At 48.0% G+C, this 26,862-nt stretch overlaps 1 protein-coding gene across 6 annotated transcripts in view; it reads left to right on the top strand.

Annotated features, from left to right (window-relative positions):
• The window catches only part of LOC116946474 (protein FAM135A-like), a 50,299-nt gene that overhangs the window by 11,289 nt on the left and 12,148 nt on the right, over nt 1-26,862 (top strand). For 4 of the 6 annotated variants that reach the window (XM_076070040.1, XM_076070041.1, XM_076070042.1 and 1 more), the window contains 12 exons: nt 5,569-5,711; nt 6,876-6,946; nt 8,008-8,181; nt 11,143-11,281; nt 12,553-12,706; nt 14,865-14,945; nt 16,027-16,076; nt 16,618-16,773; nt 17,663-17,736; nt 22,199-22,353; nt 23,290-23,575; nt 24,042-26,333. In XM_076070040.1, coding sequence (XP_075926155.1) covers nt 5,569-5,711; nt 6,876-6,946; nt 8,008-8,181; nt 11,143-11,281; nt 12,553-12,706; nt 14,865-14,945; nt 16,027-16,076; nt 16,618-16,773; nt 17,663-17,736; nt 22,199-22,353; nt 23,290-23,575; nt 24,042-26,333 — 3,775 coding nt within the window. The remainder of the gene's footprint in view (nt 1-5,568; nt 5,712-6,875; nt 6,947-8,007; nt 8,182-11,142; nt 11,282-12,552; nt 12,707-14,864; nt 14,946-16,026; nt 16,077-16,617; nt 16,774-17,662; nt 17,737-22,198; nt 22,354-23,289; nt 23,576-24,041; nt 26,334-26,862) is intronic. The other 2 variants (XM_032961385.2, XM_076070044.1) reach the window with 2 other exon arrangements.

Raw genomic sequence — 26,862 nt, 5'->3', positions numbered from 1 at the left:
CAAACGCCTGTAGGAACATGTTACATAATCAATGCATGAGCATGAATTATCCTAACTTGGCTATGCACACATTTATTCTAGCACGTCATGTGCGTATGCAAATAGCACAGTGATTTTTTTTGGGGGGGTTGTACTTTGCTGCAAAGCAAGTGGCGTTTCATTTGCTGCTTAAAACCGTAAAGCGATGGAAAGAAAATGCCGACAGCACACGAAACGGACTAATTTAAAAAATGTCCTTTAAATTGATGCAGCCCTGCGCAATCGTGCGTTACGTCACGACGCACTGGTCTGACACCTAAAGCGCATGGGTGCATGCGCACGTGTCGTACGCCGCCTTCGCCTGGGGTTATTGATGAGCCGGGGCTAGGTTGAGACTGCCCATGGCTCGCCTTCGTGCCTGGCTTTTGTTCGTTTTCAATTATTGTATATGTAGTGAGTCCAATTGAGTCGCAGACGTTGTCTTAGGGAGCAACACTTTTATTAACTACTAGCTTATATACCCGGCGTTGCCCGGGCCAAATTTTTTTTTCAAAACTACTCTTAAAAATCTTAACAGCAGTGCGTACTGACTGTGGTGGTATCTGTTATGATTACAGCAGTGCATACCGACTGTGGTGGTACCTGCTATCACTACAGTAATACATTCTGACTCCATAGCAGTAGTTATCGACTCTATAGCACAAAGTACTCACCTGACAGAGTGGCGTGGTGAGGCCTAGTCCCGTGCAGAGCCTCCGGCCTCGCCTAGATTGTCCAGCCGGCCGAGGTGGCACCTTGGCAGGCTGGAGCTGGGCTGCTACCCCTGACCCCCCCCCCCCCCCCAGCCACGATCTCCCCGGCCGCTTTAAGCTCGGCGTTTAGTGTATTTTGAAAGCATTTTTAACGCAAAAGAAAATGTCCCCCTCACTCCCATCGAAGGCGTACCACTTGGCATGGGCCGTCCCCCCCACCAAAGGCGCGTGAGTTGGTATGGTCGTGCACGCGTTATAAATAAATAGCGCAAACAACATCGCATTAAATCGCTCATTCAACTTATTAAAAGTTGACGGATGTGAAGAAGTAATAGCGCTTGCTCACGGCGAGGCTTATGGCATGGAACCTGGCTATTTTAATTTAACGTAAACCCCACCGTTGGAGAGCCAAATCCTTCGCAAGCGCACGAACACACACAACGCCACAAACCGACAAACAAACAATTTTAGACTTTTATATATATTGACTATTAACACAACATACTCCAGGGCTATTAACACAATATACTCTTGGGTGGTGACCTCCGAACTAACCACGCTATGGCGGAACTAGACACTGTTCCACTATCCCGGACCGCAGGCTTCTTCAAGCTTGACGTGGATCTCCTGCCTCTCCAACAGTAAGAACCCAGAGCCCCTCCAAGGGGCCCCCCTTATATCGGGCTGGGTTGGGGCTGGCTCCGCCTCTCGCCCCGCCCACCTTCTCGAGCTCTCTCGCCCTTGCCCGAAGGCTCTCGAGAGTTCTTCCCGGACCATGTGACCACCCATTGGCCCCCTCCACCGGTGGCCCCCCTTCAGTATCATCCGGTCACGTGTCCCTAGGTCAGCCAGAGTATCATGCCCCCAACGTAACCCTAGCTAGCTGACACTCTCTCGCTCTCTCAATGGGAGCCCGCACCGCACGCTGTGCGTGTTGCCACCGCCCTTAACCAGCGCTCACCCAAGCCCCCACTAGGGCTGGTACTACACCCCGTGTCCGGGGTGTACACACAGCAGTATACATCCCGCCGTGGCCTCGCAGGCCCGGCACCACACAATGACATTCCCAGTCACTACATATACATTATTCTTGAACACTGGAGGAGGAGGAGCAGTGCGGCGTTCTTCTCAGGAAGTGGGTAGACGAGATGACTCGAGCCGTGCCTGCCATGCAAATAACGTGCCGGAGTGCTGTTTTCCTGGCATTGTAGGCAAATAAAAGTACCTTCTGTTGTTTATGTTGGAAAGAATAATCTACCTGTCTTTTTTTTTGCCTTGCACGAGTGCGCACATTCATCCGATGACTGGCACGCTGGGAGAATGGCGAAAGCCTCCGGAGCCTGATGCCTCGTGGTGCTTTCATTTCCCCCCCCCCCCCAAATCTTGAACGAGGAGACGAGATGCTTTGTAGCCACTCATGCGGTTGTGCTTATTGTGGTCAAGCACCAAACACGATGGGAGAGTGGTTCATCATAATCAGACTATTTATTCTGGAGGAATCCGATGAGCTATAAAGCTTTTTTTCACAGATGTCCAGTTCGGGCGGGTCAAAAGGTTACAACAACAAGCAATATAAAAAGTATGGGTTAGGTAAACAAATCACTTAAATATACGAATAAAACTAAACAATTTTTTTTCTTACCAGGTAAAGCCCACTGAGTTATTAACTTAATGTTTCAAAGACGACCTGGTCACAAATGATTGCTCAACAAAATGGCTTATCACGTGGAAATTTATAGCAGTAAAATACATAATCTAAATTCCCCTTTCTATATGTGGAGGGAAAGACTGGAGGACCCAGAGAAAAACTCTGAAGGTTAAACTACTGGTGAACTGAAGGCCTCCCCAAGCTATCGCTATCTCTCATATTCTTGCAATGTAAACACAGGCAAATTAAATTGTATACTGGTCCTGATTACATTATTATGCAATATAACTTTGGCCGGATATTCTGCGAGACATCAATTTAGTGTTATCACTAGCCAAGTGGCCTCATGGGGCTATAATGCGTGCGGGCAGGAAAGTGAGCGGTGGCGACTTCACCACACGCACATCTGTATGATGATGTCACCCACATCCCACATCATTGAGCCAGGCAACTTCTAGTATTCCGTTAATTAACTTTTTAATCTTTAACCTGTTCCGAGTTGTCTCTCCCGTATCTGGAGACTCGGTGAAACTATTCTGCATAATTAAAAAATAGTTTCTTCATTACAAGGCAGCGATCAAATAGCTGTTTGTTTGCCAAGCTGCTGACATTTCGATCACCTCTTGAATTACTGTATGCCCTGAGGTCCAAGACACTCCCCCCCCCCCTTTTTCTTTAAAACAAAAGTTGGTGTGCGTGTGTGTGACCCAGATTTCTACAACTTCATTGCCACCAGGTACAAGTTTGGGGTGCATCTTACTTTCCGGAGCATCTTAAAATGCGGAGGACGTGCTGTCATTCGGCCAGCCCTTTGTTTTTTTTCTCTCAAAATAACACCTGCATCCTTCGCACCATGCTGCGTTCACTGCGTTTTTCTCATTAAGCCGGACGGGGGCGATGGGGGGGGCACACTGAGCAATCTTGTTGTCACTGGGGTTTAGTTTTTGTGGTTTTTCGATAAGCTCCCTTTAGACCTGCATCGCAGGAGCAGCAACCCTACTTGGCATGCCGGACACGTGCAGCAATGTCTGGAAGGGGCGAGCGAGCCAAGCCGACGCCACGGATAATGTGATGCGGCGTGACTGGCCGGGCAGCAGTGTTGTGGAATCCCCACCCCCCGAACCACTTCATTCAGCAGCACTAAAGTGCACACAAACACAATCCCGGACCACCAGAGGCGTCTGTCGTGTCGGTCGTTTGAAATTTGTGGCGATCGTGTGCAAGCGCTTTGTTGTTCCCCTTCCCCATTGTTGTCACCTGGGGTAATCGCGATCGTTTTGTGACGACGCAGATTTAATTGCGTCTGGTCCACAGCACGGGTAGTGACGATTTTAAAATAAAATTATCTGAATTAAGTGTGAATGCGTGTTTCAACGGTGGCAGTGTAGATCCGTGGTGATGTTTGTTTATATTCGGTTCAAAACAAGATTCGTCCAGGTGGCGTTCTGGTTGTAAACGTGTGAAGGGTCGCGAGTTAAAATGCGGGTCAGGTGCTCGACTCATCCCTTCATCCATTTGTAGTCAATGAAAGAAGTACCTCTTTGTGAGAATGTAACTGTGGTTGTCAGTGATGATTCTCTCTGGGAGTTTCTTGAGCAGCTTCCAGCACATGCAGTGAATCGTTGGGACATTATGCCGAACAACATGCAGTACGACCCCAAACCACATCTGAGATAGTTTTTTATTTAATGGCCTGAAGTGGTTCCATTATGCACAGATTTCAGTTTTAATCCAGTGCACTTATTAAGTGCCACCCCTCGAATTGGACACAATTATCCACTATTGACCACGCACGCTCTTCCATTTTCATGAGAACAGAAAAACTTAAGTGGTAGCCATAGAAATTATTATTTGCTGCCGAAATGCAATTTAGCGTGCGAGATTTTGTGCAGGACTGTTTTTTTTGCATAGCAGGGCTAAGGAATCCTGGAGGCCAGAGGTTAACGTCATTGTGTATGTGTGGTTTTTTTGTGTTTCATCAAAATTAACAACGCAATCGTTGTTTTGTAGCCTGGTTTGTGTCACTTTGCCAACATTGTGCAAAATATTGTAAATGATGTTTTAAGCTCTTTCATAAAGAAGGCTGCAAAGTTGGACCCGGGATAAATACCAGCAAAAAAACAGAACCTGCCAAACAATTGGAGACGTCTGTCAGAGAGTCACGCAACTGGGAAAAGACAGCAGAGTAATTGTACCTAGAAGAGCCATTGAAGGCGAATTGGAGTCCAAATGTTCAAATAAAGAGGCTGACAAAAGAAGTGGCAGGCTGAGGCTGAGCCAGCGCTGCTAACACTTGTCCAATCGTTGGTAAACATGACTACACAACAGAGATCCTTAAAACAGAAAAAACAACGATTAACAGAGTTATTTTAAGAGTTTAAAAGTCATTAAATGTAAATTACTTTACACTGGTACCTTTTGTTTTATTTCTATTTTTAAAAGTTTTTTTTTCAGGGAAGACTCCTTATCATTCTATATCGCATAGTAATGTACCGTACTGTTAAATCGTTAATCCCATTACTCCATGTTTTCAATAGTTTTCCTTTTCATTGTTGTCCAATGTGTGCAATTCATTGTTGTCCAATGTGTGCACGGTGTTAACGATAAGTTCCTGTTGCCGTTCACTTATCTGACCTTTTCACATGTAAACCTCATGGCAGTACCCAGGGGTACCATAGTAGCCCGGCTCTCGCATGCTGTCCATGATGCAGTCATTTTTAGTCTGTTGATTGTCGGCGATGCGGCAATCGACTCATCTCGACGAGCTGTACTCACGATGCACCACTGCGGTGCGTGCGAGCGTTCAGGGTTTCAGCGCAATCGTCCTCACTGCGTTTCGACATCGCAGAGTGTGGCACTGATTTCGCATTGATTGGTACCCCAGTCGCGGAGTTAAGTAAATCCCTGGAAAAATATAGTGTCCCAGAAATAAAATATTTTATTGCCTCGGCCGTTTTTTATTACATTGGTACCCCGGAGATCGAACTTAAGTCGTTCCAGAAGGCCATTCGAACACCGACCATAAGGATCATCTCCTCCTATACCTTGGTCCTCCAGCCACGTTGTACTGCGCTGTCAAAAATAAGTCTGAACGTTGCCCTCTTGGTCCCGAGCTCGTTCCTGTCTGTCCGTGATGCGATTCTTAAAAACGTGCGCCATCCCTCTCCGTTTGCTTTCTGCCACACACAGGAGGGGACCCGGTGTCAAAGGCCACGGTGTTAGGCCCCGCCTCCGTGTCCAGCCGCACCTTCCAGATCCTGTACAAGAGCGAGGAGGTAGTGCTCGGTGACGTGGTGCTGTTCAAAGTGCACGTGCTGCTCGACGCACGCCGGGTGAGTCGATTGGCCGATCGCGTGCTACGTCTTCCGTGTGCCTTATGTAAAAACCGCGGGTGAGATAGCTGTTGCGGGCAGTACGGTATGTGTATGTATGTTGAATATCTTTCGCACCATACGTAGCCAACCGTGTTAATCCGAGGTGCAGGGGAAGGAAAACAAATATAAACACAAAAAAAACTGTTCTAAAGAAATTCGGTTTCATATCCCCAGTGGCTTCCGAATATTGGAAGGAAGACCGTTCCAAATGGCCGCAGAAGCGCATCTGAAAACGCGCGATGCGGTGACCGTCTTTGTACGATGGCTAGCCAAAAGCCACCGCGAGAATGACCGGTGTTTGCGTAATGGTGGTTTATGCCCCTTGATGAGATCATCACGGTATTGTGGTTCATTTACGGCTCATTTGTGACAAGCACTCTGTGTGTAATGAGTGCAGTAAATTCCATTCTTGTTCTGCTCCTCTACCCCACCTTCAACCCACGCTGGTGACCAGTGTGGTGAAGTATGGTCAAATATACCCTGTGGCCCACAAGGTGTATTGGTCTCAAGCCAGCAATAGATTCAGAAAATCGGGCCGTATGCGTACATATGTAACACCATATATACCACTTTCAATTCTGAATGCACCAGAAGGACAACAGACACAATCCATATGTGACCCTGTATTGTGGCAAATATTGAATTTGTTTGATGGGGTGATTCATCACATCCCAGGTATTTTCTTGTCTTGTTCCTTCCATTTTCATGTTTGTGTCTCATTGGGTAAGAAAATGTCATTATTCAAGCATATTGTCTGCTTATTTATTTAGTTATTTATAGTCTTCACAATGGCCCTAAACGACTTTTTGTGTTGAGTATCATATAGTTTTGCATTGAACTTGAATCCATATCTAACAGAGAGGGTTATTGTCCGTTAACAACTGGCAGTTTACCAACATAAGTTCAAGTTAGCCAAGCCGATGAGGCAATGAATGTCCCAACTGGTCCAGAGTTTGGCTGTGAGGAACCAGTGCTGCTGAAATTGTACACTCCCAGAAGGCCCCTGTGGCTGATGGCATGTGTACAAAATAGTTTGTTTTGTAGAGGTGACAGAAATGGGCGGGAGACTAAATGTGCACGTGTTTATGTCGGAACGGTATTTTTAAAATTTGTCGCGTGCAGATGGAGGAGTCCCTTTCGGAAGTTGACTTTCAGCTCATATTGGAACTGTGTTTCACCGACACAAACTGCGTGTAAGTCATCTCCCTGCAACATTTTCCCGCCCCCCAACAAAACAAAAGACCACCGCACACGTGCACCGCACAGACACCATAAAAATGCGTGTACACAAATGTATAGAAACTGAGTTCGTAACTGCGCCAAGGGTGGGGGGCGGGGGTGTTGAGTTTTCAACGGGTTTTAACGTACAAACAATAGACGAAGCTAATAGATATGTAGCGACACTCGACACAGCCGTCTTCAACAATAGGAGTCTTTATGTCCTTAGGCACGAGACATGGTCTTCAAGGATTCCCTTCACTCCAAGCGTCTCGAGCTCTCGCGTTTCCCCCTCATTCCTCAAGCCCATTTCTTGAAGGTTCCTTGATCCACTTTCCCTCCAGCCAAATCACCTTCAACTTTCTCTCACGGATCCCAACCGACCTCCCTGTTAATCATCCTCCGTTTCCCGCTCTTTATATTTTGCATTTCTCCTCCAATCCCTTAAATTTACCAGCCTCTAACCAATCTCCTTTCAGGCCCATTAAGTACCAATCAGAGGGCTTGTTTTTACTTGCTGATTATCCGTGGCGCCTGGTGAGTATCGTTGGTAGTGATACAATCTCTAAAAATATAATCTGCAAGATACATTAATCGAGAACAGGAGCCCCGCAACTAAATATCATGAAGGGAGAACACGAGCTGCTCCCTTGAGTTCCGGAAGACTGCTCCCAGCATGCGGCATGAAACGTCGGACATCGTGCCAAACAACACGCGGTGCAACCCAAAAACACATCGGGGAGCTACACAGCACACCCGTTGAAACCTACGTAATAGGAACAGCAAGCAATTTGATTTTATATATCATCCAAGCACATCCTGCATCTTAAGACTCTGCACAGGTAGGAGACCCCACACATCAAGAAGACTCGGGAGAGGAATCATATATTTGGGGGAGAGTGAGTGAAGCGGCAGGGGATTGCATGACATACGGTGAAAGGAACAGACGATATAGTCACGTGCTCAGCTCGCACTGTTTCCCGTCGCTGCTTCGTAGCGAAGTTGGTACACTTGCTGTGTGCGCGCGATGGTGCAGGCAAGACGGCTGGAACCTGATGCAGCCCATGAGCACCCGCACGCTGGTGCTGCACGTGAGCGCGGGCCGCGGCCTGCACCAGCACCGGCCCGTCATGTTTGACTACTTCCACCTGGCGGTGGCGTCGCTGTCCGTGCACGGCTCACTCGTCGCCCTGCACCACCCACTCGTCAGGTGTGACTCCCCCGGGGTCCCATCCGTATGTCCGACCGTAATTCCGTCTGTCGGCCTATCCGTCGCTGCAAATGGTCTTTCAAGTCCATTGTTTTTTCTGTTCAGTCCGTCCATCCATCACTCCGTTCATTGATGCGACGTTCTTTTATATGGTGATCTGTCCGTCCAATCCATCCATCCATCCATCATTCCGTGTGATTGGTGCATCAGTTCTTTAGTCCGTTGATCTGTCCCATCAGTCTGAAGCAGAATCTTTATTTAGGCCGAAGGAATCCCATGAGCTATGATGCTCTTTTTCACAGATGTCCAGTTGGGACAGGTTGGCAAGTTACAACAAACAATACAAAAAAATCTCAATTATAGGAGTGCAAAGTAGAGAAAAGGTAAGCAAGTCACGAAAAGGAAATAACTAAATATAAGTAAGTATGCAAATCAAAATTGCACGTACATAAATCCCTGCTGATTTTGTAACGCTAAATGCAAGCTTGGCCACGGCGGCAAAACGACAACAAAAACATTCCAATACCACACCAAGACAACCCACAGTCCCTCAATAAAATTGCAGTCTGTCCATCGGTTCATCCAATGGTGCATCGATCTTTGGGTCTCTCCGTCGTTTTGTCCATCCAGCTGTCAGGCTGTTGACCTGTCGATACAGTCCATCCACCTGGCCGTCTGTCGGTCCATTGCTGTGTCGGTCTGTAGTCCATCGATTGGTCTTTAGTCCATCCATCCGTAGGGTCATCCATCAATCCGTCCATCAATCCGTTCATCCATCTGTCTGTGCATTCATTGTGCCAGAGTGCAGTGACTGGCTACATGCATTATTAAACATTTTTATATGAAACACTGTTAACAAATTGCATATTAAAGTTAATCATAGCCTTTGATGTTAATTTGGCTGTTGAGCAGCTTAAACAATGACGTTTTAAAATAGAAAATGCAGGTTTTAAGTGTGCAAGCTACTGCCGTCTAAAGCATTATTAAACATTAATATGTGAAACAATCTTGACCTTATACATGTGAAGCGTAATCTTAGATTTTCACATTAATTATATTCAAATTTAAAGGTTCAGATTTCTTGTGGAGCAGCTTCTACAACAATGACATTTTGAAACAGAAAATTATTGGACTGTCTTGGCTGGTGTGTACAACCACCAAACATCTCACCATGTTCACCATTCACACTGCCCTACAACAGAACAAAATAACAGTCGACACTAACCTTCGACGCAATCACCAATTTTCAGAGTAAGGAGAGCAGAGAGTTTGATTTAAAGTTATACTTCACACTTTAAAATGTGTTGTCTAGAAAAACAATTGAGCTGTAATTCGATTATCTAAGTTGTATGTATGTTGAACTTCTTTCTCACCCTTTGGTTTAATAATAAACAAAATAAAAAATGTGTTATTTTCTTTTCTTTCTACGTGACTTTACCGAAAGAACCAAATAGTAATTCCTGCAGTCACAAAAGCTTGGAATCAAGTTTCTTTCTCACTATACATAGCCAACCGTGCTAATCGGAGGTGCGATTACTCACTGACGTGGCTACTCTGTTCATTATTTATTGACTGTTGGGTAGATTATGCGACTAAATCGAATAACTTGAAAACTATGAATTTAAAGTCCCTCCTGTATTCCGCTGCACGGGAGGTGATGTATGTACGCATGTTAAACTTTCGCACCATACATAGCCAACCGTGCTAATTGGGAGGGTGTGATGTGCAGTGGTTGGTGATGCCATCGGCATCATCAGCTATGTCACGCTGGGTAATCCTAACGGGGTTTCCCACCTTCACGAGACAGGATGTTGGGGCGGCCACAATTTTTAAGAAGGCCCAAGTAAAAATGTAGTCGGTTACAATTACTCAGTTGACAAATGGACATCATCGACTGATCATCCCAGACATTTTACTTCTCATTTGGTGATTCATTGTGAGCAATTAATTTAGGTATGCATCGTCTGCTTTGCAGCGGACGTTAACGATCCCGAGACATTCGATAAAGTGAGGCCATGCGTACTTGCGTCATGGTCGAAATATGCCATATTCGAAAACTACTTGGCAAAATACCTCATTAGGAAAAGCCAACATAGCATCATCAACCCCTTCTATGAAACTAATGGAGACTATACCCAACAATTCTAGATTTGAAGCTTTCGTGACTGCAAGGATTCATACTCTTTGTTTTTTTTCGGTAAAGTCACGTAGGTAAAATAAATTAAAACAACTAAATTAAATCACGACGTTCAGAGGCAACACACACTTGATACAGCAATTTTGCTGCGACGGTTTCCACCTGAAGAAGGAAGCTTGTGTTGCCTCCGAAACGTCGTGATTTAATTTAGTTGTTTTCATTTATTTTACCTACGTGACTTTACCGAAAAAAACAAAGAGTATATACCCAACAAGTTTGGGGAGAGCACCTTCTCATACACTGAGCCGTGCTAATTGTAGGTTTGATTCGCACGGCAACTGCGTGCCGAGAAAAATTCAAATACTTTTGGGAAGCTTGTAATGTCTTGTCTTTTTGAGCTGGCTTATAATTCATTGACTCAGAATTCATCCTGCAATGCACTGCCCGTCAATATTGGAAGCAGCGCAGTATTTGTAACGGTGTTTCATATATTTGTCGAACTGCGTCTTCGTGATAGCCTTGCTTTATAACGATGATCTTCAGACGTTTTCAGAGGGGGGGAGGGGGTGGGGCTCACTTTTGCCGATAAGACCTTATCAGTGTGAGGGCTGCCACACCGCCTGCACTCAGTGTTTTCACATTTGTGTCGGGGGACCACACGTCAGAGGCCGCACTAAAACCCACCAGAGCCTTGCAATGAAGAACACTGCTTTGTAAGAATGGTGTGAATGCCAAATGTATTCGTAATTTGATTCTATCGTGATTATACGAAAAGGCACGATAGTTAGCATCGCTTGCCCCCCCCCGCCTCGTCTCTCCGCCAGCTTCCCGCGGCAGGTGAAATCGTGGCTCGGACGGAGCTCGCAGACGTTGCCGGCGCGAGACTGCGACATCCCGGCGCCGGAGAGCGTGCTGTTCGGCAGCGGATACAGCAGCCAGGGCTCCCCCAACGTCAGTGGCCCCGTGTGTGTGCGTGTACGCTAAGCCTCAGCCGGAATCTCTCTGCCATGCATCTCTGTACTTTGATATTTCCCCCCAACGAATCGAGGCAGGCACCTGCGAATAAATGTTTTTTCTCAAGTTCAGCAAGTTGGTTCAACCCGTTCACCAGTGACTGCACGTAACATTTGGTTCTGCACTGAACCCTTTCCCATTCCGGGACGTCTGCAAGTTGCAGGGTGGGTGTCCCGTTCGCCGCTGAATCTCGGAACGTTCAAGCGGTTGGTGTTAATTTTATTTAAAAAGGCGTAACGCCACTGTTTTTAACTGTACTCACCGCTCGGAGCTGTAGGGACACGACCGCGTCATTGGAATGGGAAAGGGTGAATTTGGCAAAACTTCCAGCTCTAAATTCAAATATTGGTTTTACCTGTCTTGTGACAAACATTGTCGTTGTACAGAGCCAGTGGGAAAGTGCTGCCATCTACTGTGTGGGACCAAAGGTCACTTTTCAGGGATCTAAGGTCACTGCGACATCTGCTACCGTTTGGCCGTTCTCCCAACACAAATGGTTGTGCTGCTGTGCGAGTGATTAACATGGGTACTTCCATGTCATTCTGTGGCACACCAATGGACTCAAACCATGCGCCTCCCCTGTGCATGCAGCTTTCCTGACTCCAGATAAGCGTGATTAATACCACCGCCATCATCGCTATCATCATCGTCATCCTCCTTCTCACCCTCTTTCCTTTTAATTTCTGTCTTCATTGCACCTTTGCACATGAAATAAAAATTGGAGGACTGGATGTACACCCCCCCCACCTTCCCCATCCCTAAAAATACCACGTCCCCGAACGTTTCCCCTACGTGAGTCGGGCAGTGAGCCCAACCCCCTTCCCTCTCCCATGTCCAGTGGGCATCTGTGGCCTCGGGCTTGTCGTCCGCAGAACATCTGTACCCCCCCCCCTCCTCCCCCGCGCTCTACCTGTCGTTAATCTTTGTACCGTGCTGTCGTTTAATGAAAAAAATATTATTGTGCTCACTGGCCCTCCACCTGGGTGGGGCATTGAGCCCAATCTACCAATCTACCCGTCCCCCCCCCCACTTTTGCTTGCGGAATTTCTGCCCTCTTGCGATGGCTGCTATGTGCCGGGCTCGCGTTCACAGTTGAAATAATGACCTCCAACGATTATTTGACAACAAATAAACCGGCGCCTGGATGTCACCGTGGGTGTGTGTGCGTGCGCGTGCGTGCGTGTGTGTGCGCGTGCACGTGACGGCGCGGTGTGGAGCAGGGCGGGAGCCTGGTGGTGCCGGAGAGCTGCCTGCAGCACGCCCACGAGTTCCACCGCGCCGCGTGCGCCGCCCTGCTCACGTCGTACCGCGCGCTCTTCAACCACTGCGCCGCGCTGCAGCACGATGTGCCCAGCCTCCAGCTGCCCGCCCAGGGTAAGGCCCCCGGGTCGCTCCCCCGCCAACCCCGTCCCCTCCATGCTCTTCCTCGCTCGCCCTAGTCGTTGTGCTCGAGCTGCCACGAAAGACGAAAGCCAGCGGGGAAGGCCTTTTGTATTCAGTTTGTCCCCCCCCCCCCCCCGCACCTCCAATTAGTACGGTGCGAAAGAAGTTCGGCGTACATACATGCATACAGCGGAAAGTGGCCGTAGTAGTGATTAAAGCAAAACAAACGTTGTACGCTTTTTACATGCGCACATGGTCAATTGTCAGAAAAAAATGATCAAATACGGACACGAGCTGAAAATCTGAGCTAAATAATGAAAAGCAATTAAAGCAATGTGCCTAAAGAGCAAAGTTTTTCATCAGTGTGTTTTATCTGCTATGGAATAATTGTTGAAAAGTGCGCACAGAAGCACGGAGAGGTGCACGCTAGGAATTAAACTGAGAGGTAGCTTTAGGAACACGTAGCTTAGAAAACAAATGTAGAACAGTTATAGGCATCATACTGGTTGTAAAAGTGACTTGTACAGGAGATGTCTGCTAGAAGGGATGATGGCCAAGTCCAATGATAGTGGCAGTCCAAGCAGAGAGCATCTATCAGAGCAGGTGGTATCCAAGCGGATTAGTTCACTAAATTCCATATAACAGATCAGTGTATGACATTATAATTGCTCGCGCACATACGTATGCTGCTTCCTTCTGCATGCAGCTTACTTGTGATGTCAACAGCGTTCCGAACTGAGTATTATTGGATTATGTTTACATTTTGCTTTTTGAATATTTCGGATATCCTTCGGGGTTACCCGAAATTCCAGCTTAATCGAGTCCGGCTTCGAGAGGTTTGACGGTACAGTCAAGGCGGGGGTTAAGCATTGTGACTGAGGAAATAGCTGACATCACCAGAAATATAGAACATGTAAAGCTACGTATATTTGAGACGAGAGACGCGGTCTGCAGGCTTGATTTAAGCTTGAAATAGATTTGGCAGTATAGCCTGCAAAGTGGATACTTGTTTCAGGCAGGAGAAGCAAGGAAGAGGAAGCGAGATTGTGCCTAGGTTTAGCTGTCATGTAAAAGGATAAATTATATTCCTAGGGTAATTCAGACGGCTAAGGCCCTTCCTGGGTTTCTGTGAGCTGAACAGACCTTGCATCGCCGTATTGTTTGCAACAGGTATGAATTGTAACGATTGAAATTGTTCATACTGATCCGTATATAATGTGTGTGCGTGTGACATCACAGTATGCATTGCATTGCCATGTTTCCCCCCCCCCTCATGCGTTTATCAAAGTGTTTTACGTCTTTTCCCCTCGATTTTGTTTGAATGCATTGCCCATGATTTATGTTCAAAGGAGGTGACAATTCACAGTACCTTATTTAAATTGAACAATTATTTTCTGATGCTGCCAAGTTGTTGCACAAGTGAATAACTTGCTATGAAGAAGGTCCATTGCCTGAAACGTCACTTATATTTTTTTCTGAATTGACAAATGGGAGTGTCTAATTTAAATTGCATGACTAGAATGCTGCTAATGCATAACTGGCACTTTAAATGATTCTCGCTAATTATTTTGATTTCTGAATTATTTCCGCACAAGAATATTGTAGGCATGCATAAAATGAAGACAGCATCAACATATTAGTTACAGCTATCATCATTGTCCTTCACAGAACAATATCTCCAAATACATTCGGCAAAATAATACGCTCCAGATGGTTAAGACGCGCTTGTCAACGGCCACCATAGAAGCCAGTGGCCTTAGAGCAGCACCGACTGCATTTTAGTTTCTTGTTTAGGGTCTTTCCGGAAGCTGGAGCGCGTGGAGTTTTTTTCCCAAGAGTCCACACGACACTTCAGCGGATGAAAAGTGTTCCGTTGGATTCCCGTTAACCGCCTTCGATCCTCCGAAACGTCACATGGTCTTATATTTAAAGCCTGCGTGGTCAGGGAAATCTCGAATTGAATTACTCAATAGACAGATGTGCCGGTAGTCGATTGTGTAGAAATCGAACACCGGTGTCATCAACAGTTACTCTCCCCCCCCCCCGCCGCCCTAACCTCCCCCCTCACCCCCCGGCCGTATTTTAACGCTAACGCTAGCCCAGGCGGGTTGACAGCGTGGCGTGTGTGTGCCGTCGTGCGTGCGGCCAGCCATCGCCAGCATTCAGGGGCTGTACTCGCTTCTGGTGCAGACGCAGAATCCCGCTCCGTACTGCCCTCGGCTACGCATAGGTACGTCCGTCCGTCTGCGCGTCCGTCCGTCTGCTTGCAGAGAAGCGAGCAACACTAGTCGAGAGTTCAAACAAAGAGAACACAGCAGTTCATTCGAGGAAACCTGTTCACTTACAACAAATTCAGATTTCTTCGGTGTAATTAAACTAAACATTTGTCTTATTTTACCAAAGTAAGGCCCACTGAGTTATATTCTTATTTTTCAGAAGCGACCTGGCCACAAATGATTGCTCGACAAAGTGGATCACGTGGAAGTTTATAGCAACCAAATTCTCTAAACTCATGTTGATTGTAAATGTGGAGGGAAAAACCCGGAGAACCCGGAAAATAATTCATACGGCGACTGGGAGAACATGCAAACTCCAAATATTAGGTGTCAGGATTTAAATCAAACCCACGACCTTCTGTATACCGAGCGAGGTAGTTAACATCTCCGCCACCACGCAGCCCATTTACCAACCACCATCATCATCAGCAATGATCAGTCCACTTTTGGACAAAAGCCTCCCCAAGTGGTTGCCATCTGTCACAATGCTACGATCTAACGATCCACTCGGCACACAAGCTGATCTCGTCACTTCACCTCTTCCTTCCTCAGTCACTTGTAACTCTGGTGCTGTAAATAAAGCATCAACATTGTCAAGTGCTTTTTGAATGAAAAGGGCATCCCCTGTTAATCTGCTATAGTGTTTTCAACGTTTGCCCAATGGCCAAACAATTAAAATAGTGCCTTTTTTGTTTGTATCGTAATTCAAATTTTAAGTCTATTTTAATAATAAGTAACCCGCCTATGGTCTTTTTATAAGTTACTCAATTTTAGCTCATGATGTTTATTTACAAATCACCTTTTTGCTGTGTTTTATTTGTTTACCAACAACGACAATGTGCAGTATTTCCATTCTCCATTATGTTTGTTCGTGTAATTTTTATTGCCATTTTCACCGATCTCATTGAACGTTCTTCCGAGCCGTGCTTACCTGGTTGTAATTGAGATAGTATTTTATAAGTCATTTGTTCTGGAAGACGCAGACTGTGCGGCCGGTGTCACGATTGTGACGCGAGTTGTCTTTTTACTCCACAGAAAAATGTGATGTCTCCACCAAGCTCTCACAGCTGTGCTCACACGTACAGGTGAGAAGACCAGCTAGTGGGGCCCTTTAAAGAGTGCGCACAGTGTTTCCAGCACCTTCCCTATGTGTACATATTCGCGTGCCTTCGTACACTTGTGCATGTGGGGCTGTGTGTGTGTGCGCGCGCATGTATGCATATCCGTGTTTGTGTATGCATGCGTGTGTCTGCGTGTCTGTGTATGCACAGACACGCGGTAGTGTAGCGGTTAGCACGCTGCGCTACAAATCCGGTGACCCGAGTTTGATTCCCGCTCACGTCCAACACCAGTGACGAATTATCTGTATCGGTCCTGGACCTCCCCTAGGCCGACTCTGCCTCAAATGAGTACCTTGTGTGGTGTGTAAACATTGCCCCTGGGGAGACACCCATCCCTTCGTGTGCCATGCTAGGCCTATGTAAGGTGTTCACTAACTGTACTTTCCCCACCAGTCTGTTAAGGCTATACGGGGGGGGGGGGGGGGGAATCTTTATCTTTATAACACGCTTACACATGCGCGCGTGTCTGCATCTGCGTGTGCTCGCTCCGTGCAAACGGACCCAGGGGCTGACCAGTGCGGAGGAGCTGGTGGAGGCCATCACAGTGGACCTGGCCCAGCTCTGCTCGCTGCTCATGGCGCTCTGGGCGCAGTTCCTGCAGAGCGTCGCCCTGCGCCCCGACGTCACCGGCTACCTCGCCCGTGAGCACCACCACTCGCGGGTGAGCAGGGCTGGTGGAACTTGCGCGCGTTCGATATATTCTTTGTTGCACTAACGACGGTCGCCGCGATGAGGCTACGACGATGTATCGTGCGATTGCAACGTAATGTTCGAATGCGTCTCGCCTTGTCGGTTCTCGTGAGCTACGTTGGGTTTAAACTTGGACGGTGCTTTATTGGGTGACCACCATGAATAATATAACCCCACAGTGACGCGAATGATTATTTTGATGATGATTGCTTGTGTTGATGATGATTGCTTGTGTTGCAGTCGAAACGTCGTGAGAATTTTATTGTTTTATATTTTTATTATTTTGTTGTTTCCCCTTCTACGTGACTTTACCGAAAGAACCAAGAATATGAATCCCTGCAGTCACGAAAGCTTTAAATAAAAATTTAACTAAGAGGTTGTCATGGGTTCTGGGACTACATGGGCAGTATACAGCAAACTCTATTGTTGTACTGTCCTTTCTATCCTCCCACGTCTACGCTTCCCTCCTTCAACCCTCACCGGCAAGTGTGCTGAAGTAATAGCACCCTTGACCCACACGGCATGGGGAGTCCCTCGTTAAGCAGTGGGTTTACAAAGGCCTGTGCATTTACATGCAGCACCGTGATGATTAATTTTAACAGGCTTCGAGTTTATTCTGATTTACCAGGCGAGAACTCGAGCGCTCGCTGTAGCCTCTGTGAGAGTGACCCGGGGGAATTTTTGTACCAGGAGGGGGCCTTGATTACTCCTTTAGTTTGTTGTCCCCGGCACCTCCGACGAGCACGGTTGGCTACGTACGGTGCGAAAGAAATTCAACAAACAAACTGCTGCTGTATTGATTACCCAGGTGGGGTAATAGGGCTCGCCGGCTAACGTCGGATAACTGTTTTGCCCTTCAGGTTCGCAGGTTTTCGGAGGCGTTTTTCTGCATGGAGCACCCCCTGCAGTCGGCGCTCACTTACCAGGAGATGCAGTAAGGGCAGCAGCCTTCCTCGGGCACTGATCACACGCACGGGTTTTGTAAACTTTTGTTTTGCTGTAACAGTACAGCGAATGCGTTTGCAAGCCGTGAGGCGGTGTTGACCTCTGCTTGAGAATCATTGAATGTGAGAAAAGCACTCCGTCTTGTTGGGCAATGTGTCAAGAGAGTGTACAACTATTTAATGTGTATTCAGACGTGTAGAGGCTTTGATGTAAATTTAGTTTCCACTGTTAATTATCAAGATTGATTTAATGGGGTATCTATAAAATCGAAACACCCTTTTGTGTTTGTAATTTGAATGCAGTATCAAGTCACCTATCCGATTCACCAGGGAACACAGTGGCAACCACGGTGGCGAGATAACTACCTCGCCTCATACAGGAGGTCGTGGGTTCATCCCAACCCTGACGCCTGTATATTTGGAGTTGTTCTCCCTGTGGTTGCGCGGATTTTTCTCTGGGTCCTCCGGTTCTCCCCTCCACATTTAGAATCCACGTGCGTTTAGAGTATTTGGCTGATGTACATTTCCACGTGATAAGCCACTTCGTTGAGCTATCATTTGTGGCCAGGTCGCTTCTGAAGAAGAGCTATATATCTTCTTTGGTTCTTTCGGTAAAGTCACGTAGAATGAGAATAAAATAATAAATTGATAAAATAAAATAACACAATAATATTCTCACGACGTTTCGGCCACAACACAAGCGGCCTTCATCAGGTGAAGGGACGAGACTGTCTGGTAGGACAGCGCTGGAGTTAAAAAAGCCACGTTCAGATCACGACCTTTAAGCTGTGTCAGAAGAAACAAAGCGCCTTGACAAAGGAATTAGCATATAATTTAGCATTGAAATGGCCGTGTGATTAGCTTGTGACTGGTCACAGAAATGGCTATGTTAAAGTTAAAGCATACACATCTGCAGAGGCACCCCTTGACAAAGGAATTAGCATAGAATTTAGCATTGAAATAGCTAAGTTAAAGCATACACATCTGCAGAGACACCCCTTGACAAAGGAATTAGCATAGAATTTGGCATTGAAATAGCTGAGTGATTAGCTTGTAACTGGTCACAGAAATAGCTATGTTAAAGTCAGAGCATACACATTCACCGAGGCACCTAGTACAAATCAAACAGGAGAATTTAGCATTGAAATAACTAGGCGAATTTAGCATTGAAATAACTGAGTGATTAGCTAGTGACTGGTCACAGAAATGGCTATGTTGAAGTCAAGGTCTACACATCTGAGCTATTCACAGTAACTGGGTATACAATACAATGTATAATGAATACTACATAGTGAACCAATAAAAAACTAAAATATAAATTACCTTAATGTTATCAATAAACTCTATATTCTCCAATCAGCTAAGCTACCAACAATAAGTCGTTATATATCACAATGCTATATGGCGAAAAAATGGGTGGATTCTTACCCTCAACTTTAGCAACACGGATAGCTACGGGCCCCGTTCAGACGGATGAGTTCATCCAAGGTCGGAACAGAGGAGGGGGGAGAGAGACAGCTGCGAGGCGCTATTATACCCCATGTTGTAAACCATACCATTAACCGTGGTGTGAGAGGTATTAAGAGTCAATGCTGGTGAAAGAGCTGCGGTCTGAAGGTCATCGTAAAATACAATTAATTAAGAACGGAAATGGTTTAAAACATCTTTCCAATGGTTACTAAGCCAGAATCCATCTTCTCGGTTGAAATTGTCTCTGTGCTTGTATATGTGAATAGCCTCATGAACGAATCTCTCATGGTAGCCGGTTGGTTTGCAAAGAACCTCCGTCTTGGAGATCAGTCAATGTCATGTTAGCCCACTGAATAATAACAGTGATCTGCCACGGCAGAGGAGTTCGTCCTACCGTGTTTCAAGTCTGCTTTATGTTCACGGATGCGGTCCGAGATATGTCGTTTGGTTTCTCCAATGTAGCTACTACCACAGAGGCACTTTAGTTTGTAAACGCCCGGGTACTGTATGTCTGGAACAGCATCTTTTACAGATGGAACTAGATCACGGATTTTATGTATTGTGTTGAATCGGACCTGGATCTTGTGTTTATTCAGGATTTTGGAGATCTTTTTTGTGACCCCTGCAATGTAGGGTAAGGTGATGGTTTTGAGTGGCTCCACAAGAGAATCCTTCTTCATGACTGGAGTGATGGCTTTGCGGATTGTGTAGTCGGAGTAACCATTAGCCCTGAGAGCCTGGTGTACGTGCTTGAGTTCACTGGTAATGTGTTCCTGGTCGCAAATGCATTGGGCTCTATGGTATAGAGTCTTGATGAGGGAGTTCTTCTGGGATGGATGGTGGTGGGAATCCGGTTTCAAGTAAGCATCTGTATGGGTGGCTTTCCTGTAGACAGAGTGGCTCATTGAACCATCATGTCTCCTTTTAATTAAGACATCCAAAAAGGGTAGTTTGCCATCTTTTTCGACCTCCATGGTAAATCTGATGGCTGGGTGTATGGAATTGATGTGGTCGCGGAATTGGTCTAGAGCAGGCTGGCTCAGTGGGCCTTACCCAGTAAGTAAAAATTTTTAATAGTTTTAGTTTAGGTGGCGATTATATAAAGAGATGAGATTTGTGAACACCTAGAAAAAATATACAGGTACACCACCGTGCGCAACGACGTGACTGGACAGTGTAAGATAGGAGAGAGCTGGGCAACCTCCACAACGTCGAAGCTGCGGGGGTGGCCCTTGTATTGTGAGAGATGAGCATGTCAATGTAAGATCGTAGAGCCACCGCCACATCAAGCAAAACGAGCAACGGTGACTGTGTTAGTGAGACATTTAAGCTGTTAATGGAAAGGCATTTAAACTGTTAATGTACAGTGAGGGAAAAAAGTATTTGATCCCCTGCTGATTTTGTACGTTTGCCCACTGACAAAGAAATTATCAGTCTTTAATTTTAATGGTAGGTTTATTTGAACAGTGAGAGACAGAATAACAAAAAAATCCAGAAAAACGCATGTCAAAAATGTTATAAATTGATTTGCATTTTAATGAGGGAAATAAGTCTTTGACCCCCTCTTAATCAGATGATTGCTCAGTTTGTACCCATCTTCTCGGTTGAAATTGTGTCTGTGTTTATATATCTGGACGGCTTCATGAACGAATCTTTGCTGATAACCAGTGGGTTTGCAGAGTACCTTCGTCTTGGATAAATATATTTCGTGTGTGGCCACAGCATTAACACAACGATCAGCCACGGCTGAGGTATTGGTCCTACCGTATTTCAGATCTGCCTTATGTTCACGAACACGGTCCGAGACATGTCGCTTAGTTTCCCCAATGTAACTACTGCCGCAGACACAGCTTAGTTTGTAGACGCCGGGGTATTACATGTCAGGGATCACATCCTTCACAGATGGGATCAGATCACGAATTTCATGTACTGTGTTGAATAAAACCTGGATCTTATGTTTGCTCATGATCTTGGAAATATTTTTGGTGACCCCTGCTATGTATGGCAAGGTGATGGTTTTGATTGGTTCCTCAGATGGTTCTTTCCCAATAGTTGGAGTGATAGCTTTACGGATTGTGTAGTCTGAATATCCATTCATCTTGAGAGCTTGGTGTACGTGTTCCAGTTCACTGGCTAGGTGATAACGGTCGGAAATACATCGAGCTCTATGGTGTAGAGTTTTGATGAAGGAATTCTTCTGGGATGGATGGTGGTGGGAGTCAGGTTTTAGGTAGGCATCTGTATGGGTGGCTTTCCTGTAGACAGTGTCCCATTGAGCCATCTGGTCTCTTTTCAATTAAAACATCCAAGAATGGTAACTTGCCATCCTTTTCCACCTCCATGGTAAATTTGATGGCTGGGTGTATGGAATTGATGTGGTTGAATAATTGGTCCAGAGCTGGTAGGCGATGTGGCCAGATGACGAACGTCTCATCTACATACCTCTTCCAAAAGGAAGGACGATTGCTTGCGTTGCGATCAAAACGTCGAGATATTTTTATTTTTTCGATCTACGTGGTTTTACCGAAAGGCCCAAAGAATATGAATTCCTACAGTCACGAAAGCTTTAAGTCAAGATGAGACTGGACAAATCTACATAAAGAGCAAACTGCTTTAAACATGGGCAAGTCGCTTTTCCTTAATTTTTGCAGCAAGCAAATGTACACGAGATGAGAAATACATGAACGTATGTGAAGAAGTCGTATTTGCGAATAACCTATAGAAAATGACAGTTGCACCATGCAGAAACACTGCGCTGGGTGTGGGCTGTTAATTGGTCGGGGCAGATACGTGACAGTCGAATGTGTGGCACCGTACTGAATATACTCGTCTGTGTGCGCGGGTGTAGTGCTGTGTGTAAACATCGCCACTCGGGAGACAAACGTGGCCGGGCGTTTGTCGTGCCGGTCTTCATCGGCACTCGCTGACAACACTTCGCTTGACAGTCTGTTAATGTTATACGGGTGTTCTTTGTCTTTGTAGTGCACAAAGCCACGCATACATTGCCTCGGTGGTTAAGAACTCCCCGTACCTGAGCAGCCTGCCCAACCTTCCCCTCGAGTGCCTGGAGCTTGATGGGGACTTCACTTTACTGCCCATCATATTTGAGGACCGGTACCTTCACTCCGTGACCCAAGGTGAGACACCAGTAGTGTGTGCGAATGAAAACCACCTCCCTGCTCCTCCTGAACAACATTCACGTAACAACCCTCTTTAGTCGCAGGTGGTTGATGCGGCTGCTGCGCAGACAGAGCCATGAAATCGGCTCATGCACGCAGGCGTACGGTGGATTGTTACATTGGATGATGATGATAATGGTTAAAATATATTCATTCCCAGGGTCCCGGCAGTGCCTGCGTCGTGCTCCATCTTGGTATTAGCCCCCTACAAAACTGCAAGTGAGAGCTGTTGGCACAGAGCATGAGCATTAAAAGGGAGGACTTTCTATACATTCAGCCAACAAATCGTATTTGGGCCCAAACCTGCGAGCCTCGTGTCCGGATTGGCTGTCTCATGATGCACAAATCTTGGCTCAGGAGATAGTAATTTCCGGGGGTTTCACACTCGCCGCTGTAGACACAAGAGGAGTGGGTGCTTTGCACTGCAACGGTTTGGTGTCTTTTCATTGCAGCTGCTCCTTAGCGATCGAGGAGTGTCGAGCTCTCGCAGGCAGAGCCCTGAGATGTGTTCAGCGAAGCAGGGCTTCAGCAATTGGCCGGTGGCCAGAAACCATTCCACGGGCTGCACGAGATTGGCATTCGCTGAAGATTTATTTGTGGGGGGAAAAAAAATCGGTAATGCATAGAGCGGCAGTTGATGGTCCATTACGGCTTATTCAGCTGGGTGTGTTAAGTGCAAGTGCCATTTGGAAGATGGGTAGAGGGGTGGAGAGGACAAAAGCAAGGTCTCTCTGCTGTTTATTTCAGCGATCAGTGGATGAACAACCAGGTTCAGCATTCTTGCTCGCCCATATTACTGATTGCGCACCTATGAGCTGTTAGGGATTTACACTAAGCATCCATAAAAGTTTCAAGTGATTTTGCAAATTCTCTTTATTTTTAATTTTTCTGGAGACGCTGGGATGGACCTGGCGGACGCCTCCATCTCCTGGAAGGAGGTGCGGGAGAATGCACGCCGCTCCTCCTTCACCATCAAGATCGAGCGGCCCGAGAACCGGGAGCAGCGCCGCGCCACTTCCTTCTCGGGCGGCTCTCCCCGTTCCGCCGCCCGCCAGCGGTCACCCAAGCTTGGTGGCGGCACCGGAGGAGGAGGCGACAGCCGGGCCCCCGTGGAGCCACGTGACACCACCGACAGCGTGGTGAGGGCGAGGCAGCACAAGGCGGACGAGCTCAGCGCCAGGTTGGTGCCATCTGCTCCCACGTTCCCAATACGATGACAATAGTACAACAATTTTATTTTCACACGTGCAAGTCTCACAAAATGTACACATTTAATGATCGCAACTCGTAGGCGCGGAGCCATGCTCTCAAGAGTTCACCGTACGCTCATCAGAAAAGATGTTGCCATCAGCTGCTTCTTGAAGCAAGGGGAGCTTGGATGCTTTGTAAATGCACATGACAAGAGAGGGGATGGCCTTGGACGAAATAAAATCGTGGATAGTGCCAAACCAACCATTGCTTCCATAGCACAGGATCATCACTGGCATGCGCCATTACACCCAGCTCAATGGATATTGGTTATTTCTTTATAGTTTTTGTAAGGAATATCTTTTGTGGTCAGTGTGAATTTCATCAAAAAAGAAGAATACAGCCAATGAAGTTATCTTTCTGTAACCCTCTTACTTGTACCTGTCGTTCATTAACAGCCGGCGGAAAGGTGGCAGAGGCAGCAGTGGTAATCTCACGATTGGGTCGCCTTCAACTGACACGCCAGACGAAGACTGCTCCGTGGTGCTACTGGGCTACAGGCATCTGGAGGGTGATGCCGCAACGGGTGACGCAAAGCTACAACTCCCGCCCCAACGCTCGCCCCAACGCTCGCCCCAACGCTCGCCCCAACGCTCGCCCCAGCGCTCGCTGGACTCCGACCAGCGCTACGCCACGCTGCCGGCATCTCTCGCCAAGCGGGGCAGCTTTTCCAAGGCTTCCTTCAAGAAGTACTTGAAATCCGACCATCACAGCAGCTCACCCGAGGGCAAGGCATCCAAGGCGGCAGTGCCCACAAAATGCTTTCCCAGCCCTAAGAAGTGCGCCCCCTTTGGAAGTCCGGAGGGATCTCCAAAGGCAGCCAATTCGAAAGCTGAAGCGGCTGACTTAAGCGAGTCGGGGATAAAGGCGCTGTTTTCGCACGGACTCTCGGGCTTGAAGCATCTTGGCCAGGCCGGCTCGCAGTCACGCACCTCCTCCGAGACGAGCTTGCTGCGGAACAAAACGAACGAAGCCAAGAGCGCCGCCGTGCCCTCCGCCGTGGGCCTGACGTACCGGCCCCACCCGACGCGATCGCTGTCGGCGACTGTCGTCCGACCCGAGGCGGTGCCGGCCCCAGCGTCCGGATTGCGGCGGATCGAAGTGACGCCGAGCCGCAGCGACCCGTACCGGGGAGAGAAAGTGACGCTGCTCACGCCCACGAGGACGCACGCCGCTCGGGGTGAGCACGTGACTGAGCAGGCGGTCACGCTGCCTTCCCTTGACCCCGTCTCGGAGCCATGGTCGCCAGACTACACCAAGAGTTTGTTCTTCACCCTGCCTCGTGACGTGAAGGGCGGCAACAAGCGCACGAAGCCGGAAGAGACCGTCGCCCAAGCGCCGGTGTCAGAACGCAGCACGGTGCCCTCAATAACCGGTGACGTGTCCCTGCTTAAAAGCTCCTCACTCGTGTTCTCCGACTCTGGTATTGAGAGCGAGCTGAGCTTCTGCCTCATCGGGGCTACGTCACTCGAGGATCGCAGCTCCCAGGCGGTTCAGGTCCCGAGCCAGGAGGTGCCCCAGGGTCGCACGACGCAGAGGCCAAAGGGCGCGTCGGATGCGCCGCAGTCGCGACACGAACCGAACCTGACGCGGGCAGAGAGCGCCAGCTTCCTGAGCAGCGGCGTGCAGTCGTCGCTCGCCTCCATCAGCTCCCTGCCGTGCGACGAGGACGCAGCCGGGGACGTGCTGCTGTCCCGCGCCATCAAGTCCTCGGCCTCCATGCATTTCGGCGCCCTCGCTTCCCCCTCCCCTTCCTCCTCTGGCCGTGCTGCCGAGCGGTTCGAAAAGCCCACGACAGAGCCGTGCCTCAAGCACGACGTGGCGCTCAAGCTGTCTCGCTCGGACAACGCGCTCAACGTCATCACGCACTCCGCCGCGGAGTCGCTCGCCTTCTCAAGCGAGCAGGACCAGCGCGCGAAGACGGACTGCGCAGCTGGGGCAGGCTGCCCCCCCATCCCTCGCGGCAACAACAACAACAGCGCCACTGGACTCTGCATCGTGGAAAATCACTTCTCGCCACGAAACAGCGCCGGCGGCGCAGGCGACGGCCGCCCTGATGCCAGCGGCAGCGAGATGAGCAGTCCCTCGAAGGGCGAAGCGGAGCGAACGAGCGGGGATGGGGAAGACTCGGACACCGAGACAGAGGACCTGGAGATGATCCAGAATGGCTACTACGACGAGGATGAGGACAGGACGGCGTTCGACAGCGCGACGGAAGACGGCGCGCTCAGCGACGGCTTCTCGCCCATGCACGGCAGCAGCGTGATCCTCAGCCAGAGTGCGACGGTACTGAAGCCCATCGGCGGAACATCGCCCGCCTTCGACGGCGGGGTAGGAGGCGTGCCGCCTGACAGTTCGACGGGGGCGGCGATGCTCGCACCGCCCGGCACGGGCGCTTGCGTCGGCTGCACACCGACCTGCCTGGCGTTTTCGTCAGCGCCACGTGACGCAGACACTTCGCCCGTCCACTCCGGGTTGGCGGTGGCGCGGAAGGCGATTGGTGGTGGCGGCGGGGTCAGCGGGGGCAGTGGGGGCGGAGGCTCCACAGTTCAGGGTTCACGCGCCCAACTGCTCCACCCCAACCCCGAGACGCCAGAGGCGATGATTATCACAAGGCAGCCAATTTCATCGGCCGCCCAGGGATCGCCCTGGGGTCAAGAAGACGTGGATGACAACCCGCAGCTGCAATGGTAATTCTGCTTTAAATGTCACCATGCGAATGTTTGTTTTGTGTCTATAGTTATCTAGGGTAGAATGTTTGACGTGACTAAATTCAAACTGATGTCGGTTTTCTTGGTTCTGATGTATGGCCAATGTATTATTCAGGTTGTATCGCGTGTTGTCCAGTTTGATGTCCCAACGTTTCGCTCCACTTCCTAGGTGCAGCTTCAAGTTCAGTTTAAACTCTATTATACAACACTCATTATTACAATTTCTATAATATTTTTAACAATGTAGAGCTGTCGATCGAGTATATGCATATTACTACTGATGTAAACATTTACTATTTATATTGTTTTAATTGACTGGACGAGTGAACGCCACCGGTTGGCACCCCTTGCAGAGAAAGTTGGCGACGTCCCAGGTCAAAGTTGTCGCATAATGCTTAACGTCGCACACTCTTCACTTTCCCTCGGCGATTAAAATTAGCGGTCGAGTTCATAACCGTATGTGGAGCTTGGAAAGCCATTCAGTGGCAACGCTCCGTGCTGATGTTCC

Source organism: Petromyzon marinus, chromosome 27 (assembly GCF_048934315.1).
Source record: "Petromyzon marinus isolate PM22_M1 ecotype Great Lakes invasive population chromosome 27, UKy_Petmar_22M1.pri1.0, whole genome shotgun sequence".
In the NCBI taxonomy this organism is placed as follows: domain Eukaryota; kingdom Metazoa; phylum Chordata; class Hyperoartia; order Petromyzontiformes; family Petromyzontidae; genus Petromyzon; species Petromyzon marinus.
Note: the sequence above shows the minus strand (reverse complement) of the source record. Positions and strands in the feature narration are given on the sequence as shown.